Source organism: Aspergillus alliaceus, assembly GCF_009176365.1.
Source record: "Aspergillus alliaceus strain CBS 536.65 unplaced genomic scaffold BDW43scaffold_3, whole genome shotgun sequence".
Taxonomy (NCBI): Eukaryota; Fungi; Ascomycota; class Eurotiomycetes; order Eurotiales; family Aspergillaceae; genus Aspergillus; species Aspergillus alliaceus.
In genome coordinates, this window is record NW_022474686.1 from 641,827 (window position 1) to 656,629 (window position 14,803).

Here is a 14,803-nt window from a genome sequence, read left to right on the forward strand (position 1 = left end):
TAATTTTATACCAGAATGGTCCGAATCTAGGGGCGTAAGATCGGTACGTCAAAGTAACGATGTTTTCTTGGGGCGGGTGGGTGTCCCGTGAACGCACTAGGGCGGCTTCGGAGGTTGCTGAGGCTCGGCAAACTGGGTTTAGTGGCAGTCCTGAGAATCCTCCCAACCCCGACGACAAAGCTCTCCTTCCACCCATCCACAATCCTCTCTCCTCTTCCACCTCCCCCCCAATTACATCTCTCTTTCAGAGAAACCACTCTCCCACTCCTCTGAACCCCCATCACAATGTTCAGAAACGCTTTGCGGCAGTCTAGCCGCACCGTTGCGGCTGCCACTGCTACTGGCAGGATCGCTTCGGTGAGTCTTATCCCTACTTGTATCGACGACATCGCATCAATTTCGCCTATACCATCTAAAAAGTCATCTCAATGTGACTGTCAATCGGATGGCTTCATATCGCAATACTTTCTATGTCATTTTGACGCGTTGTGGTCGCCATGTTCAGTTGTTAACAAATTTTGCTTCTCCTTTAGGTCCGCGCGGCTGCTCCCGGCCCCGTCTCTGGTGCTGCTAAGCAGGTCCGTTCCTACGCCGCTGAGGCCAAGGCTGCTCCCACCGAGGTCTCTTCTATCCTTGAACAGAGAATTCGCGGTGTTCAGGAGGAAGCTGGTCTTGCTGAGACTGGACGTGTCCTTTCCGTCGGGTATGTGGTCAATTCGTCCAATTGAAAATTCTGGATCCGGCAGCCATGTCATCGAAAATCCATCGAAAATCATCAGCAAGAGCCACAACGCAATTGCCTAGAGAGCCAATGACTGATTCGATTCATTCAACAGTGACGGTATCGCTCGTGTTCACGGAATGACCAATGTCCAGGCTGAGGAGTTGGTTGAGTAAGTTGATTTTGATATTCAGATCTCACCTGGAAAATTTCACTAACGAAAGATTAGGTTCGCCTCTGGCGTCAAGGGCATGTGCATGAACCTGGAAGCCGGCCAGGTCGGTGTTGTGCTCTTCGGTTCCGACCGTCTCGTCAAGGAGGGCGAGACTGTCAAGCGTACTGGAGAGATTGTGAGTAGTCACTGTTACTAAACGGTAGAAATTGGGAATATACTAACAGTGCTCTACAGGTTGACGTTCCTGTCGGTCCTGAGCTTCTTGGCCGTGTTGTCGACGCTCTTGGTAACCCCATTGACGGCAAGGGCCCCATCAACACCAAGGCTAAGAGCCGTGCTCAGCTCAAGGCCCCTGGTATTCTGCCCCGTCGTTCCGTCAACCAGCCCGTCCAGACTGGTCTCAAGTGTGTCGACTCCATGGTTCCTATCGGCCGTGGTCAGCGTGAGTTGATCATTGGTGACCGTCAGACCGGTAAGACCGCTGTCGGTCTTGATACCGTGCTGAACCAGAAGAGATGGAACAACACTTCCGACGAGTCCAAGAAGCTCTACTGTATCTACGTTGCTGTTGGCCAGAAGCGTTCCACCGTTGCTCAGCTCGTCAAGACCCTTGAGGAGAACGATGCCATGAAGTACTCCATTGTTGTTGCTGCTACTGCTTCCGAGGCCGCTCCTCTGCAGTACCTTGCTCCCTTCACTGGTTGTGCCATGGGTGAGTGGTTCCGTGACAACGGCCGCCACGCCGTCATCATATACGATGACCTTTCCAAGCAGGCCGTCGCATACCGTCAGATGTCTCTGCTGCTCCGCCGTCCCCCCGGTCGTGAGGCCTACCCTGGTGACGTTTTCTACCTCCACTCCCGTCTCCTTGAGCGTGCCGCCAAGATGAACGAGAAGCACGGTGGTGGCTCCCTCACTGCTCTGCCCGTCATCGAGACCCAGGGTGGTGATGTGTCCGCCTATATCCCTACCAACGTCATTTCCATCACTGACGGCCAGATTTTCCTGGAGTCCGAACTGTTTTACAAGGGTATCCGTCCCGCTATTAACGTCGGTCTTTCCGTCTCTCGTGTCGGCTCTGCCGCCCAGGTCAAGGCCATGAAGCAGGTTGCTGGTTCTCTGAAGCTGTTCTTGGCTCAGTACCGTGAGGTTGCTGCCTTCGCTCAGTTCGGTTCTGATCTTGATGCCGCCACCAAGCAGACCCTCGCCCGTGGTGAGCGTCTGACCGAGCTCCTTAAGCAGAAGCAGTATTCTCCCATGCCCGTTTCCGACATGGTTCCTCTGATCTTCGCTGGTGTCAACGGTTATCTCGACTCCGTTCCCGTCGCCAAGATCCTGCAGTGGGAGTCTGACTTCCTCGCTCACATCAAGAGCAACCACCCTGAGATCCAGGAAACCATTGAGAAGGAAGGCCAGGTCAGCAAGGAGACTGAGGCTCAGCTCAAGGAGGTTATCTCCGCCTTCAACAAGTCTTTCAACGCATAGGTGAGCAAAAGGCAACTGGGTGATGAGCCAACCGTGTATTGTTTTTTCCTGACTCTATGTGTATAGACAAGATTAGCTTGTACAATTTGAGACCACAGTTTTCCTTTCTTTCCCACCGAAGCTCCGAGGTTGGTCGAGAACACTGAGGGGGTAAAACGGGAGTCCTTGATGTGTAACAACCTGGCCTTTCAGTAGCTAGAGGGGAGGACAGAATAGTTGTGGGGGTAAAAAAACTCAAAGCTACGAATTAATATCCTGTACGTTTAGATCCTTTCGCGCACCTGGGGAACGAGATAAAAGATCGACCGGATTCGTCTCATACCCTTTGGACGAAATGGCGTATCATCCATATTCTCTTTCAATCCATGTTTTCTCTCTCCATGTATGCAGCCTGAATATGATTTCCTTTGTTCGTCCATTCCCTCGCATGAATATTTTCTAGGCCGTAGAGTTGCCTTTAGGAGATTGTGTGAGATGGTTTGTAAGTGGACTTGGACGCTGGCGGCACTTCATGAGGGTTTCTTTCCGGAACACCAACCGGAGGTATATTTATTGGACTTGGAGACCTCAGTTTATCGGTAGTTCTTTTATATTGTTTCTGCGCCCTGGTATTAGGTGTCTGCTAACTTGCGATGGGGGACTTGGTTATATAAATATCCAAGCCAGTGCTCAGAACTTAACCGCAACAGGAATGTCTTAGGATATATGCTTACTCTACTTGAAGACTACTTGATCCACAACAACTTAATGTTCCTGAATGGCGCGGATCAGCTTTCGCCTTGACATACGTTTGAACCTCTCTCGATCTATGGTGACTCAGTGGGCCGAAAGCGGCCTTCTTTATCGATAAGCGAGCAGCCTTTTCCGTCCCAAAAATTTCTCCATACCCCTCCGCAAAAGCCCACTTGACGCATAGCATTGACACATTCTCGACTTGTTCCAAAACATCTTTCACTATCGGGAAAATGGCTACTGCTACAGACTCAGCACCAGCTACCTGTAAGGTTGTGCTCTCTAAGCATGTCGTCAGCAGTCTGCTTTCAGAGGTCCAGGAGGGCGTGAAGACCCTGGAGAAGCCCCCTCACCTGGTGGGCTTTCTGGCCAACAATGACCCTGCGGCACTCATGTATGCCCAGTGGACGGAGAAGACCTGTGAAGAAAAGTGAGCACTCTCTCGTATTTACTCCTTCTCGCGCCAATGGCTCTTGATGTTGCGCCTGTGCCTCTACAATCTGCGATCTCGGAGGTCCTGGGCGGCAACTTCTTGGAGTTCCACTCGTAGCTAACGTAGTATCTTCTTTCCTCAATATCCAGTGGCTTCCGGTATTCCCTCCGCCATGTTGAGCGTGACGACCTCGAAGAGGCTATTCTAGCTGCTAATGTCGACTCTGACGTGGACGGCATTATCGTATACTACCCCATTTTCAACAACCGCCAAGACCAGTACTTGCAACAGATTGTCGACGTATCCAAAGATGTAGAGGGTCTAAGTCATCGCTACATCTTCAACATGTATCAGAACATCCGTTTCCTCGACCCGGAGACGAAGCGGCAGAAGTGTATCCTCCCTTGCACACCCCTCGCTATTATCAAGATCCTCGAGTTCCTCAACATCTATAATACGATTTTGCCGTATGGGAACCGTCTCTTTGGGAAAACCATCTGCGTGGTAAACCGATCGGAGGTCGTCGGTCGGCCGCTGGCAGCTCTGCTAGCGAATGATGGAGCCTGCGTCTACAGTGTTGATGTGACTGGTATCCAAAAGTTCACCAGAGGTGAAGGTATCAAGAAGCGGAGACACGAAGTTCACGAATTGGAAGGCAAGACTCTGAAGGATGTGGTTCCGTTGTGTGACGTCGTCATTTCTGGTGTTCCTGGGGATAAGTACAAGTTCGATACTAGCCTCCTCAGAGAGGGTGCTGTGTGTGTCAACTTCTCCAGTGAGAAGGTAGGTCGCATTAGTTATTGTTTTCTGCGTTGTAATTGTCTGACACCACTCTAGAACTTCGGACCGGAAGTGAAGGAGAAAGCCTCGATTTTTATGCCTTCCACTGGAAAGGTGACCATCGCTGTTCTACTTAGAAACCTTCTGGTGAGAGACTTGCTTAACTTTTATAAAGCATAATAGAGCTGACCGTTCACTACAGAGACTCATTCAAAACCGGAGATTGGATGACGTGAAGCCTGCTGAAGCCACCGAGCGTCCCGGTACCCTGGAAGCTGCTTCTGAATAATTGTTTCGGGAGACGATATCATTCAGAAACCATTCGAATTATAGAGCTTATTTTCCCTATTGTTATTCCTTTCCTCATTTTCTCTAGATGAATTATTATATACCTATTTTAAAAGTCATTTCGTGCGCGAGCTGTTAGGCTGATCTTGCTGGACTGATCAATAAAACAGCCAATGTCCTTTGTTTGCTTGGGAGTTGGAATTCTTGGGATAAATTAGAACAGATATAAGATTGTATGAATACAGTCCGTTCGCTGGATTCATCACGCTCCTTTTTATTAACCTTACAACAGACGGTAAGGATATCAGGCAGGAGGAACAGCGGGATGGCTGTAGCAGAAACGGAGACAGGCCGGAGCATTCTCACGCTAAATGTCCAAATTGCTGCACTTCGAAATAACCTAAACCGATATGCTGACTACATCCTTTCATGCAGGTCTGACTAACTTTTTATTTATTCTCCTTTGCCGCAAGTCGCAGGACTTCGATCTCGCTTGCCAGCCACTTCTTAAGGGGATCAGGATGAAATGTTCCATCTGCAGAAAACCAAGCCATGAACGGTGCCTCAATCTCCTTCTCCTCGAGAACCTTATTCGTAGCTGACGTATACTGCACACGGATTTTATACGATGGCGAGTGCTTTTTTGCGGAGGAGCGAATGGCAATCTAACCAGGTAGACAATTAGCTTAGTACATTTGGCTGCCGCCCTCATGTAATATCACGTACCGTTTCACCAGACTTCCGCTTTCCTCGGAATACCTCGCCTGCCTCCACAGCCCAAATCCAGTATGTGAGCAGGCTATTCAAGATAAAGTAGGAAACAACGGCTGCTATGACCCATGTTGACTGTGTTGCCTCCCACCCTAGTTTGCGATCAGCATAGAATGTAAAGGCTGCAATGGCGACGGCAGAGTAGCCCAGCAGGAAGCGGACGTTCGTCTTCGTATGGTCTTGAGTAAAGGCATAGGGCTTGGGAAGGGTAGTTAGATGTGGTGCTAGCGCGTCATCTGTAGTGGATTTGAGATCTAGAGACAACCATAAGTAAATATAGAGAAGAAAATCTTATAACAGTAGAGAGCTCATGAGTCGCAAGTAGGCTTAAATGGGTAGAATGCTTTGTGTACTTCTAGTACTGACCATTGACTGAGTAAACGGGCACTTTCTGTGCCTCTGTTGACGCCATTTGGGTTTTTGACTTTCGAGTAGAAGACTGTGTGCTCAGATTACCAAGTGATTCAAGAAGGCAATTTGTGGATTCTGTAAAAAGTCCGAGAATTCTTTGTTCTTTTACATAGATGACAGCGAGGAGTTGCGGCGAGCTGGCCCTTTCGGGAGAGCTGACTTAATGCGATTCGGCGGCGCTAGTGAATACCCGCCCCCCAGCTCAGTCTCGTGGGGACCGCATGTCGGGAGTTCTCTTTTAAAGCATAATTGAAAACCGTCCATCCCATTGCTCTCAGTGTTACTAGCCATGGCATTGCAGGGGGTCGAGCAGACAATCCTTCGGGATCCAGCTTTATTGTGGGTTTCCGTGCAATCTCAACCGAATGAGAAGAAACTGACTTGGAATCGATGCACAGTTATTGGATTTTATTCCCTATTACCATTGTCATGGTATGACCCATCAGGCGAATTAATAAAGAGTTTCATTCCGGTACTAATTAATGCATGTAGATTCTGACTGGTATCCTACGTCACTATGCCACGGTTTTGATGAACACTCCCCCGAAGCCTGCGTCTACTCTGGCCGAATCTTGCGAGCGTCTGTCACTCCTGCGCGGTGTTAACCTCCGTAACAATGCCTCAGCAGTCCTCTCAAAAGATGCATTCGAAATGCGGAAGAACTACCTCGTCTCATCTTACCAAAGCGGCGCTTTTCTGAAGGACCCGAATAGTCGCGGCCAGCCCCCAGCAAATCCGATGACTGACCCTGCGGGCATGGAGGCTATGATGGGTATGATGAAAGGAAATATGATGATGATGATCCCACAGACTCTCATTATGAGCTGGATTAATGCCTTCTTTTCTGGATTCGTTATTCGTATGTTATTATACTGCTCTCCATTCCATTTCCTGTTCTGACACGGTGAAACAGTGAAATTGCCGTTCCCCCTCACCGTCCGGTTCAAGTCTATGCTCCAGTCTGGTGTCATGACTCGTGACTTGGATGTCAGGTGGGTGTCCAGTTTGTCATGGTACTTCCTCAATCTGTTTGGTCTTCAGTCAGTCTTTGGATTCATTCTGGGTAGCGACAATGGTTAGTTTTACGATCCTGTACTCTTCTTCAGCTTCTGTTACCTGGCTTCGGTCCGGCTATTCATGTTGTGCTAATATCTATTTAGCTGCCAATCACATGTCCCAACAAATGGCCACTATGAACCCTACTGTAGGGGTTAACCCCTTCCAGCCTGGCCAAGACCCCGATAAGCTGTATCAAAGTGAAGCAGAGAACTTGGAGGTTGCGGAGCACTTTTGCATTTTGGATGGTATTGAGGACAGAATACTGCACAATATTGCTTCTAAGGAGGGCCTCATCTAATTACCTCTAATCATAGACACCCTCTGCTTTTATTGATGTTCTATACATTATCAGAATATTAAAAGCACAGTGATATACACAATTGATGAATGAACTTTGGTGCATCTTGAGGGTTAAATCAGATGCCTGCTCTAGACTTCGCCGTAGATACAAAGCCCATTCTTCCAAAAGCTCCACTGTGTTATACCTGCTGCTTAAGAAATGCGCGTACACTCGGCTTTAATTCAAATTACGATATGAAAAGGCCACAGCATTTCCAGATTATATCTACGTTGTTTGTATCGCCACAGAATTCGTAAAGAGAGTTTCAACGGTAATTGATAACACCGTTTAAGATCCATACTTCACCATTTGAAACTTGCTCTGCAATACTGTCGACCTCAATATTTCCAGGTTGAATCTAAAATGTGTTAGAACATAGAGCAAGTTCCTATAGGAAGCGGTGACCGTACAAAGATCTTATCTCCATCTTTCGTCCATTTCAGCCTGTCACCCCCAAGGGTCTCTACTTCATCCCCTTTATTCCAGGGACTCTTGGGTACTATATGGGCCTCTACAAAACGCTTTAGGTTGCGTTTCGCGCGGTCCTGGCCATCCTCTCCCTCATACGCATTCGCCTCCCCAAACTGTTCATAATCATCCGGGTTCTCCCAAGGCTTACGCGGAAGACCCTGAACTGCACTGTTGCGAGGGGCAAGGACGGTTAAATTCTTCGTCGCATCATTAAATAGAGATTCGATAGGCTCAAAATCCCTTGTGAGAGAGGCAAAGATATTGATGCCACGATTTTTAGGAAGAACATCAGATATCACAAGACCGTCATTGCCGGAATCCTGAGCAAGTCTGCTCCCTCCGCTAGAGCCAGTATCAGGCGGCATGGCAATATTAGGGGTCATAATGGGCTGTTGATTGTGCAACCACTGCTTTAGTTCGCTGTTCTCTTGTAGGTGCCGCTCGTGCCGTAAATGAGGTAGATCGACAAACGGACGCGGTAGACGCTTGCGAAGAGGGAGGCCTGGAGGGTTCTGAGCTATTAGTACTGCGCAAACTATTAGAAAGACCAGAAAGATTGGCGTGAGAGTTTGGTGTCGCATCTTAACGGACGATAAATGGAATTATCGATCGTTCATGCACACCAAGTCAGTGACCCATGACGCAACTATCAGTCATTCCCTATTCTGCCACAGGCCCCACACGTGATATTGCGGAGGAATTCAATTGCACGTGATATTTATCGATAAGGGCAATCGGCGGCCACAAAAAGCGTCATGTTCCGGTCGCGGAGGAGGGGATAGAGTCATTTACCCCTCTTTTGAGTCGCTTGTGAAGATGTCGGCGTTGCAGACATTCCTGCTGGTCGTGGACCATGACAAGCAGGAGGCTAAGCAGATCGCTGAACGAATTGCTCAAGGTAACGCTGCTCGACAGATCATTGTTAGGAATAATATGTTCTAACTATTGCTGGAAGATGTGGAGACCAAGAAAACGACCCTTATCGAAGTCGTCCAGTCGTTGGGAGAATATATCAACGATGAGGATCCGATTCTGCGAGGCAAAGCAGTCTCCTACCTGACTGCTGTGATTAAAGCACTGCCGCCAAAGTTCCTTTCGAGACAACAGATTCAGGTCCTAACTACCTTCTTCTGTGACCGTATCCAAGATGGTGGAGCTGTTGCTGGGCTGGACACACTTCAGAAGTTGGACCGCTTCAATAAGGCATTGGCGGAGGAAGTAGCGCAAGCGTGAGTGCATGCTTAACTTCCCGATCTGTCTACGCCTAGTTTCTCCATCTAGCACCGGATGACCATGAGTTGCGGGAATGAAGACTCAGTGGGGGAATAGAGTTGGCTAACACTTTGTATTAGCATCTTTGAGCATTTCCAAGACCTTCAATCCCGGTCGCAGTCCCAGAGATTCCAAGTATATCAATTGCTGAACGAATTGATGTCTAACCATCGCTCCGGTGCGTGCTCCAGGATTATGATCCTAGGTCGTAGCCTTCCAAGTGCTAACGGTACCTAGCTCTTCACGATATGGGTGATCGTTCGCTAGTGGGAATAGTAGATCTTATGACAGGTGAAAAGGATCCTAGAAACCTCATGCTTGTGTTTTCTATCCTGAAGGTCGTGATGGTAGAATGGGATATTACCAGCCATGCTGAGGTATGTACTGTTTCTCTCCAAGGCTTAAATCCAATAGCTGACGGTTAAAGGTGCTGTTTGACTCTGTCTATAACTACTTTCCAATCACATTCAGACCACCACCGAATGACCCATACGGTATCACAGCCCAGGATTTGAAAGATCGTTTGCAGGAATGCATATCATCGACGAGTCTATTTGCTCCACACTCTATTTCATCTCTATTAGACAAACTTGACTCTACATCACCAAATGTCAAGGTAAGAAAGATCTCGACTTGTCAAGGTATTTCTGACAAGTTTTATAGAAAGATGCTCTCAATGCATTGATTGCTTGTATCAACTCGTATGACCCGGATACTGTGTCTAGATATTCAATCACGATATGGGAATCATTGAAGTTTGAAATACTTAATGCGCAGGAAGAGTTTCTCTCCGAGTTGTCCTTGCAAGCCCTACAGGACATTGCCAAGAGATTATCGGAAGGTGTCACTCAGGTCTCTGATCAATTACCTCTTGCATACTACATGCGGCCTCTCACTAAGGAATGTAATGAACAATTACAAGAGCCACAGCAGAAACAAGCGAAGCCTGCGCAACAAATCCTTGGCTTCGTATCGGCCGCTTCTTTTGCATCATTTACTCTGGCCGTGCAGGCAGTTGTTGCGCCGCTCCTGACAATCTATCAAGAAGCCGATGGCATCGCCAAACAGAGGGCTCTCTTGGACACCTTGGTTGTGCTCTTTGACTCCGCAATCAAAATATTTGGTGAATGGACAGCGCGCACCCCTGAGACGAATATCGACAACCCCCTGTTTGAGTTTAAAGATCAATTTTTCGACATCTTTGGTCAGGCTTTAATGGGTGTAATCAAGGAAGAAGTGTCTTTCCGCACAACTGCTTTGAAGGGATTCCTGCGTCTTTCCACTTTGCGAAACTTCTTCCAGGATAATGAAGTGGGTTTATTTGTGCAGTATCTTGATGAGATACTCCTGAAGGAGGAGTCTATAGGCCGGGATGATCTGAAAAAGGAAGCAATCGCGGCTTTGGTTGAGATTTCGAAACATAAACCGAGGCTGATCATGGATATCACTTTCCCTGCCTTTGTGGCGACGCTTCCCGATTCCGATGACGGGACGAATCCCAACTATATAACGACACTTGAAACGCTCGCGCAAATAAGCGTCGAGAAGGATATTTTCGAGACTTTAGTTCGTCGGCTACTTAGCAAGTTGAGTATCTTGCTGCAGAAAGAACAGCCAGGCTCCGTAGCCTATCCTAAGACGATCCTAATAACAATTCTGTATGTTATGAGTCAAAGGAATATGGATCAGGATCCAAATTTGGAACTATACTACGACAAGATAGTGGTTAGTATGTGCCGCGACGTTGCTATTTCAGCTTCAGGAAAGGCCAAAAATGACATTCTGAATGATGCCACGGTTTTGGATACGCTTGGGAGACTCTGCAATCTCATTGTCCGGTCACTTCCTAGGAATAAGCAGAATGAAGTTGCAGAGAACATCTATACGTTATACTCTACCGCTGACGACTTCTCGCCGGTGCCGTTCTTGGATTCAGCCAGCGACGATCTACAGCGCACCATGATTATTTCGACATATCTTCTTGCAGGCCTTCCGACAGACTGCATGAACCTACCTTATACCAGCCCTAACATGTCTGCTTTGCTCTTCGATATTGTAAAGCACTCCACTACTAGACTTTCGCCTGCAACACATATTGCGTTTCTGCGTCATCTTGCCCTCTTGGTGAACAAGTTTCTGCCAAAAACCGAGCTAAGTCTTTCTACGGAGCTGTTCGACAAACTTCTCCCTCTTAATGTCGAGGATAATAAATTTAGTCCTGAAACAATCATGACAGTTTTCTGGCTTTCAAAGGCCTTAAGTTTGCGTCTTGCTCCGAAGACAACAAGTCTTCTAACTTCTTTACTAACACTTCTCTCATCTCCGGATGAAGTAACCAGCACGACAGCTGCTCGCGGTTTCGCAATCCTCCTTAGAGACGATGATGTGCTCTCTGCCATAAACGGAGCCAACATCCGCCTGCTATCAAAGCAACGTGTTTTCACAACCCTGGTGCCTCTCATCTCAAGCAAAATCCGCGAAGTCAACGTTGCAGGCAGTGACTCTCCTACCCCTGAACACATTAAACCCGCACACTTAACAGCCTTGTCTGGAATCCTATCCAGCATCCCCACATCCCTGGTGATGCCCGAACTCCCAACGCTTCTCCCCCTTCTCCTCCAAAGCTTGGATCTCCAAACGTCGGACTCTCAATCCGTCCGAGCCGCAACCCTCGAGACCCTGGCCGTCATCATCCGTGATAACGGCGTCAGTGTCATCGAGGAATGCGGCCACGTCCAAAGCTTGGTAACCCGTCTACTCAAGACCGCAGAATATAAACCCGCTGGCGACAAATCAACCGCAGTGAACAGTTCCCGGCTGCGCGTCGATGCCTTGAAATGTCTTTACCTGCTCGCGCAGATGCCGGCTTCCGATGCCCCCACTGTTACTAAAACAGGCAAGCTCTCCCCGCTTCTACCGGTCAAAGTTCAAGTGGTTCGCTCTTTGCACTCCGTTCTCGATGACCCGAAACGCGATGTGCGTAAAGCTGCTGTTGATGCTCGAGGAGCCTGGCTTAGGAGAGTGGATGATGCTCCTGATGACGATGAATAAATGATTTTACCTTGTTGGCCCTATATTATTGTTTCCTTGTCATATTCAAGAACTTTGCCTTGTTTACGTGGTGCGAAAGGGTGATGAAAATGCGCCTGATAAATATAGATTTTCGGGGTTCTTTTATCAAAACATTTTGTCAGGGCACACTGCATACAGGCATTCTTTTGCATATCATTCAAGGGCAAATGCGAAAAATACATATCTCTTAAATGAGCTACGGGAATGTAGAGCGTTCAAAAACACTATGGTCTTTGGCAAAAGTTGAGGGTTAATTGCTAGTCCTTAGAAAAAGAATTGATTTCCTTCCGTGAGTGACAATTCTTCAAGTCATGTTTTGGATTCAACCAAGTTTCAACGGCATGACATACAACTGTAACAGTATAACCATCGAGAATTTCTCTAACAGAAAGACTATGAAGCCTGCAAGAAAGTAACTGAGGTCCGAGCCAGCGCTCTGGTAGCAAAGGGATCCAATGAGCTCATGAAGAGATTAGTACTCTCATCAGTCTCACCGAGTCATATAGGAACGAGCGGATGGGTACTAATATATACATGACAAACACAGAACAACCACTGCAGGGACCATAACATCTGCCTCCGACCTGCAAGGGCAGGAAAAAGGATTAAACTGACCTTTTTTTTTTGAATGGGGTAAATAGCAATGGTTATATAAACCATTTCCGGTCCTAAAGGTTGAGGTATAAGATAGCAATGGCGGCCAGGATCAAGTCAGGCGACAAGTTTCGGGACGCATCGCCTGTCTGCATCTTAGCAGCCACGGCACTCTTACTAGAAGTGAGGTTATTACCAGTACTTTGAACCTCATCTTCAGTTTTGTTCGAAGGGGTAGCTGCCGCATTGTTGCCCTTCGCTACGCCCGCATCTGACGCATGGGGAGCCGTATCGAAGTTCGGGGAGTCAGGGTTCCGATCAGGAGGTGGTCCTTTTGATGAGGGGGCTTGGTGGCCCGGATGATGAGCGACAGCTAGAAGTCCTGAATAGTTGACTTCGCCGTTTTGTCTGATTTGCAGAGCGTAATCCGAGCCATCTTCTAGGTCCTCTCTGGCTGTCCAGGTGTAGGTGTTTCCACGAGCTTGATCGGTTAGGACCTCCACGTCGTCGAGATTGGTGGATGCGCCCCTGCGCAAGGTGATGGTAGCTGGCTGGAAGAAATGATTGTTAGCGCGAGTATGGTGATAGGGATGGGACCACATGGATACAACAACATACAACGTCGGGGTCCCCGATCCAGTTCACGGTATTAGGTTCACCAGCATAGATCGTGCTCGGCCACTCAGTGAAGGCCAATGCATTTGTGAATCCAATATGGGCTAAACAGACCACGGCCGCGAAGAGAGATTCGAATACGTGCATACTGGTAGTATTGGATGCCTTGTTAAGCGCTAGATGATGGATGATACACGGCACTTGTGATATGTAAGCGATGTACAGTAGACAGGAAAAGAATGGTATGAGAGTTGATGATGATGAGACAGGCAAAGAAAGATAACAAGGACCCCATGAGAACCAGGAGTCCATGGTCAAATAGAGCCTTCCCTATCCCTGACTTACAGTTATAGGCAAGCACGTCCAACGTGGTTGATTCCCTGACGCACAATTAAGACTTTCAACGGTATTCGACTTCGAATCTGGCTCTTTCTGTCCTTGAAGCCAGATATAGCCCAGTGATACCTGATTAATTGCTCAACAATCAACAGGATAACACGAGGAGGCCAGATCAAACATTGTACAGGCAGGTCCCAGGCATGTTTATAGGTATTTGCTTCTGCTCAAATCTTTTGACTCCTGGCTCGTTTATTTGGCAGCAAGCAATCCCAGAATGAGGGGTTAACATATAGTCGCATTCTTGATCATCTCACTAGCTGGGTTGGTTGGCTGGCAACTTATGGGATGAGCCCGGAGAATGTTGCGGATATCTTGTTGTTGGCGTTGCATTCCAAGCTCAACTCCCCCCCCCTCAACTATGGTCCAGACGGTATATACTAAATAAATAGACGCATATTATATTAGCTATCGTATGGGAAATCTAGGTCAAATAAATAATTTAGTGTCCAAAGGTTGTACTGAACTGAGGATCATATCCTAGGTTTACAATAGTATGCTGAAATACACTGAAGTCTGGATAGGGTTTGTGGTAGAGCCCAAATCAAAAGTCAAATAAACAATGACAATGCTCCTAGCTACCCATGCCTGCCCTGTCTCGGTCAATGTATCAGTAATCATCTGAGCAACAGGATGCATTGGTCAGTCGTGTCTATTAGGAATCAGCTGCATCGACCTAATTATATCTTAGCCGCCGTGTGGGGAAGAACCCCCTTTCAGAGAGAGTAAGTAGGCAGTGCAGCAAGAGGGGGCAAATTGAAGGGCTGCAGAACTGCCCTACTACCATAATAGTAGGGCTTTCTTTTGAAGTTGGTGTGCAGGATGGATGGGTGAAATTAGAGATCTGTCAGTCGATAATATTCAGCAAAGACCAAAAACAAAAAAGAAAAATACTACTGCTACTACTACTACTACTACTACTACTAGAACAGTAGATGAATATATCCTTTTTCACCGAAATTTCCCTGTTGGTTGCCTTAAATCTCCATACAGGTCACATTAGTCGGGAGGTACATGGTACATATGCATGTCCTGCATTTTGCAATAGGTGGTAACTAGTTGGGTATAAATTAAGTATATGACTGATCTCCCCATCCACAGCGGCAACTCATCGTATTATTTATCACCTTACTTTCTCTTCAGCTCTCTTTATTCCTTCTACTCGTATCGATCTAGTTCCTTGTAAAT

The 14,803-nt window shown here is 47.5% G+C and overlaps 7 protein-coding genes across 7 annotated transcripts; 4 read left to right on the forward strand and 3 right to left on the reverse strand.

The window, feature by feature from the left end:
* The first annotated feature begins 13 nt into the window (after positions 1–13).
* On the forward strand, positions 14–2,573 carry BDW43DRAFT_118329 (F1F0 ATP synthase subunit alpha). Its single transcript, XM_032038037.1, has 5 exons — positions 14–357; positions 534–703; positions 837–893; positions 951–1,071; positions 1,131–2,573. The coding sequence occupies exons 1-5, from the start codon at positions 286–288 to the stop codon at positions 2,379–2,381; spliced, it is 1,671 nt and encodes a 556-aa protein (XP_031905347.1). The 5' UTR covers positions 14–285; the 3' UTR covers positions 2,382–2,573.
* A 582-nt stretch (positions 2,574–3,155) lies between these two features.
* Positions 3,156–4,821, forward strand: BDW43DRAFT_118331 (methylenetetrahydrofolate dehydrogenase (NAD(+))). The gene is made up of 4 exons (XM_032038038.1): positions 3,156–3,543; positions 3,696–4,329; positions 4,384–4,473; positions 4,529–4,821. Exons 1-4 carry the CDS (start codon positions 3,347–3,349, stop codon positions 4,613–4,615), a joined length of 1,008 nt encoding a protein of 335 aa, XP_031905348.1. The 5' UTR covers positions 3,156–3,346; the 3' UTR covers positions 4,616–4,821.
* Position 4,822: 1 nt separating this feature from the next.
* BDW43DRAFT_118412 (signal peptidase complex subunit 2) lies at positions 4,823–5,884 on the reverse strand. The gene is made up of 3 exons (XM_032038040.1): positions 5,752–5,884; positions 5,341–5,639; positions 4,823–5,279 (listed from the first exon to the last, which is right to left on the reverse strand). The coding sequence occupies exons 1-3, from the start codon at positions 5,795–5,797 to the stop codon at positions 5,064–5,066; spliced, it is 561 nt and encodes a 186-aa protein (XP_031905349.1). The 5' UTR covers positions 5,798–5,884; the 3' UTR covers positions 4,823–5,063.
* A 201-nt stretch (positions 5,885–6,085) lies between these two features.
* BDW43DRAFT_306373 (ER membrane complex subunit EMC3) lies at positions 6,086–7,153 on the forward strand (the record flags this gene model as incomplete). Its single annotated transcript, XM_032046010.1, has 5 exons — positions 6,086–6,135; positions 6,195–6,228; positions 6,289–6,655; positions 6,710–6,871; positions 6,957–7,153. 5 exons carry the CDS (start codon positions 6,086–6,088, stop codon positions 7,151–7,153), a joined length of 810 nt encoding a protein of 269 aa, XP_031905350.1.
* Positions 7,154–7,306: 153 nt separating this feature from the next.
* BDW43DRAFT_118450 (uncharacterized protein) lies at positions 7,307–8,415 on the reverse strand. The gene is made up of 2 exons (XM_032038041.1): positions 7,606–8,415; positions 7,307–7,553 (listed from the first exon to the last, which is right to left on the reverse strand). The coding sequence occupies exons 1-2, from the start codon at positions 8,245–8,247 to the stop codon at positions 7,461–7,463; spliced, it is 735 nt and encodes a 244-aa protein (XP_031905351.1). The 5' UTR covers positions 8,248–8,415; the 3' UTR covers positions 7,307–7,460.
* BDW43DRAFT_261906 (MET18/MMS19 family protein) lies at positions 8,363–12,410 on the forward strand. The gene is made up of 6 exons (XM_032040362.1): positions 8,363–8,564; positions 8,622–8,895; positions 9,019–9,116; positions 9,176–9,315; positions 9,366–9,554; positions 9,602–12,410. The coding sequence occupies exons 1-6, from the start codon at positions 8,483–8,485 to the stop codon at positions 11,987–11,989; spliced, it is 3,171 nt and encodes a 1,056-aa protein (XP_031905352.1). The 5' UTR covers positions 8,363–8,482; the 3' UTR covers positions 11,990–12,410.
* Positions 12,411–12,678: 268 nt separating this feature from the next.
* Positions 12,679–13,366, reverse strand: BDW43DRAFT_306376 (GPI anchored serine-threonine rich family protein; the record flags this gene model as incomplete). Its single annotated transcript, XM_032046011.1, has 2 exons — positions 12,679–13,155; positions 13,223–13,366. The coding sequence occupies 2 exons, from the start codon at positions 13,364–13,366 to the stop codon at positions 12,679–12,681; spliced, it is 621 nt and encodes a 206-aa protein (XP_031905353.1).
* Positions 13,367–14,803: the final 1,437 nt, after the last annotated feature.

Bases quoted from the DNA above. Each gene is read 5' to 3' on its own strand.
- BDW43DRAFT_118329 (XM_032038037.1), top strand. From the start codon at position 286: ATGTTCAGAAACGCTTTGCGGCAGTCTAGCCGCACCGTTGCGGCTGCC. The intron at 358-533 runs GTGAGTCTTATC...CTTCTCCTTTAG, and splicing joins CTACTGGCAGGATCGCTTCG to GTCCGCGCGGCTGCTCCCGG. The intron at 894-950 runs GTAAGTTGATTT...ACGAAAGATTAG, and splicing joins CAGGCTGAGGAGTTGGTTGA to GTTCGCCTCTGGCGTCAAGG.
- BDW43DRAFT_118331 (XM_032038038.1), top strand. From the start codon at position 3,347: ATGGCTACTGCTACAGACTCAGCACCAGCTACCTGTAAGGTTGTGCTC. The intron at 3,544-3,695 runs GTGAGCACTCTC...CTCAATATCCAG, and splicing joins GAGAAGACCTGTGAAGAAAA to TGGCTTCCGGTATTCCCTCC. The intron at 4,474-4,528 runs GTGAGAGACTTG...CGTTCACTACAG, and splicing joins TTCTACTTAGAAACCTTCTG to AGACTCATTCAAAACCGGAG.
- BDW43DRAFT_118412 (XM_032038040.1), bottom strand. From the start codon at position 5,797: ATGGCGTCAACAGAGGCACAGAAAGTGCCCGTTTACTCAGTCAATG. The intron at 5,640-5,751 runs GTCAGTACTAGA...GGTTGTCTCTAG, and splicing joins GCCCGTTTACTCAGTCAATG to ATCTCAAATCCACTACAGAT. The intron at 5,280-5,340 runs GTACGTGATATT...CTACCTGGTTAG, and splicing joins AGCGGAAGTCTGGTGAAACG to ATTGCCATTCGCTCCTCCGC.
- BDW43DRAFT_118450 (XM_032038041.1), bottom strand. From the start codon at position 8,247: ATGCGACACCAAACTCTCACGCCAATCTTTCTGGTCTTTCTAATAGTT. The intron at 7,554-7,605 runs GTACGGTCACCG...AACACATTTTAG, and splicing joins AAGATGGAGATAAGATCTTT to ATTCAACCTGGAAATATTGA.
- BDW43DRAFT_261906 (XM_032040362.1), top strand. From the start codon at position 8,483: ATGTCGGCGTTGCAGACATTCCTGCTGGTCGTGGACCATGACAAGCAG. The intron at 9,117-9,175 runs GTGCGTGCTCCA...AACGGTACCTAG, and splicing joins GATGTCTAACCATCGCTCCG to CTCTTCACGATATGGGTGAT. The intron at 9,316-9,365 runs GTATGTACTGTT...TGACGGTTAAAG, and splicing joins ATATTACCAGCCATGCTGAG to GTGCTGTTTGACTCTGTCTA.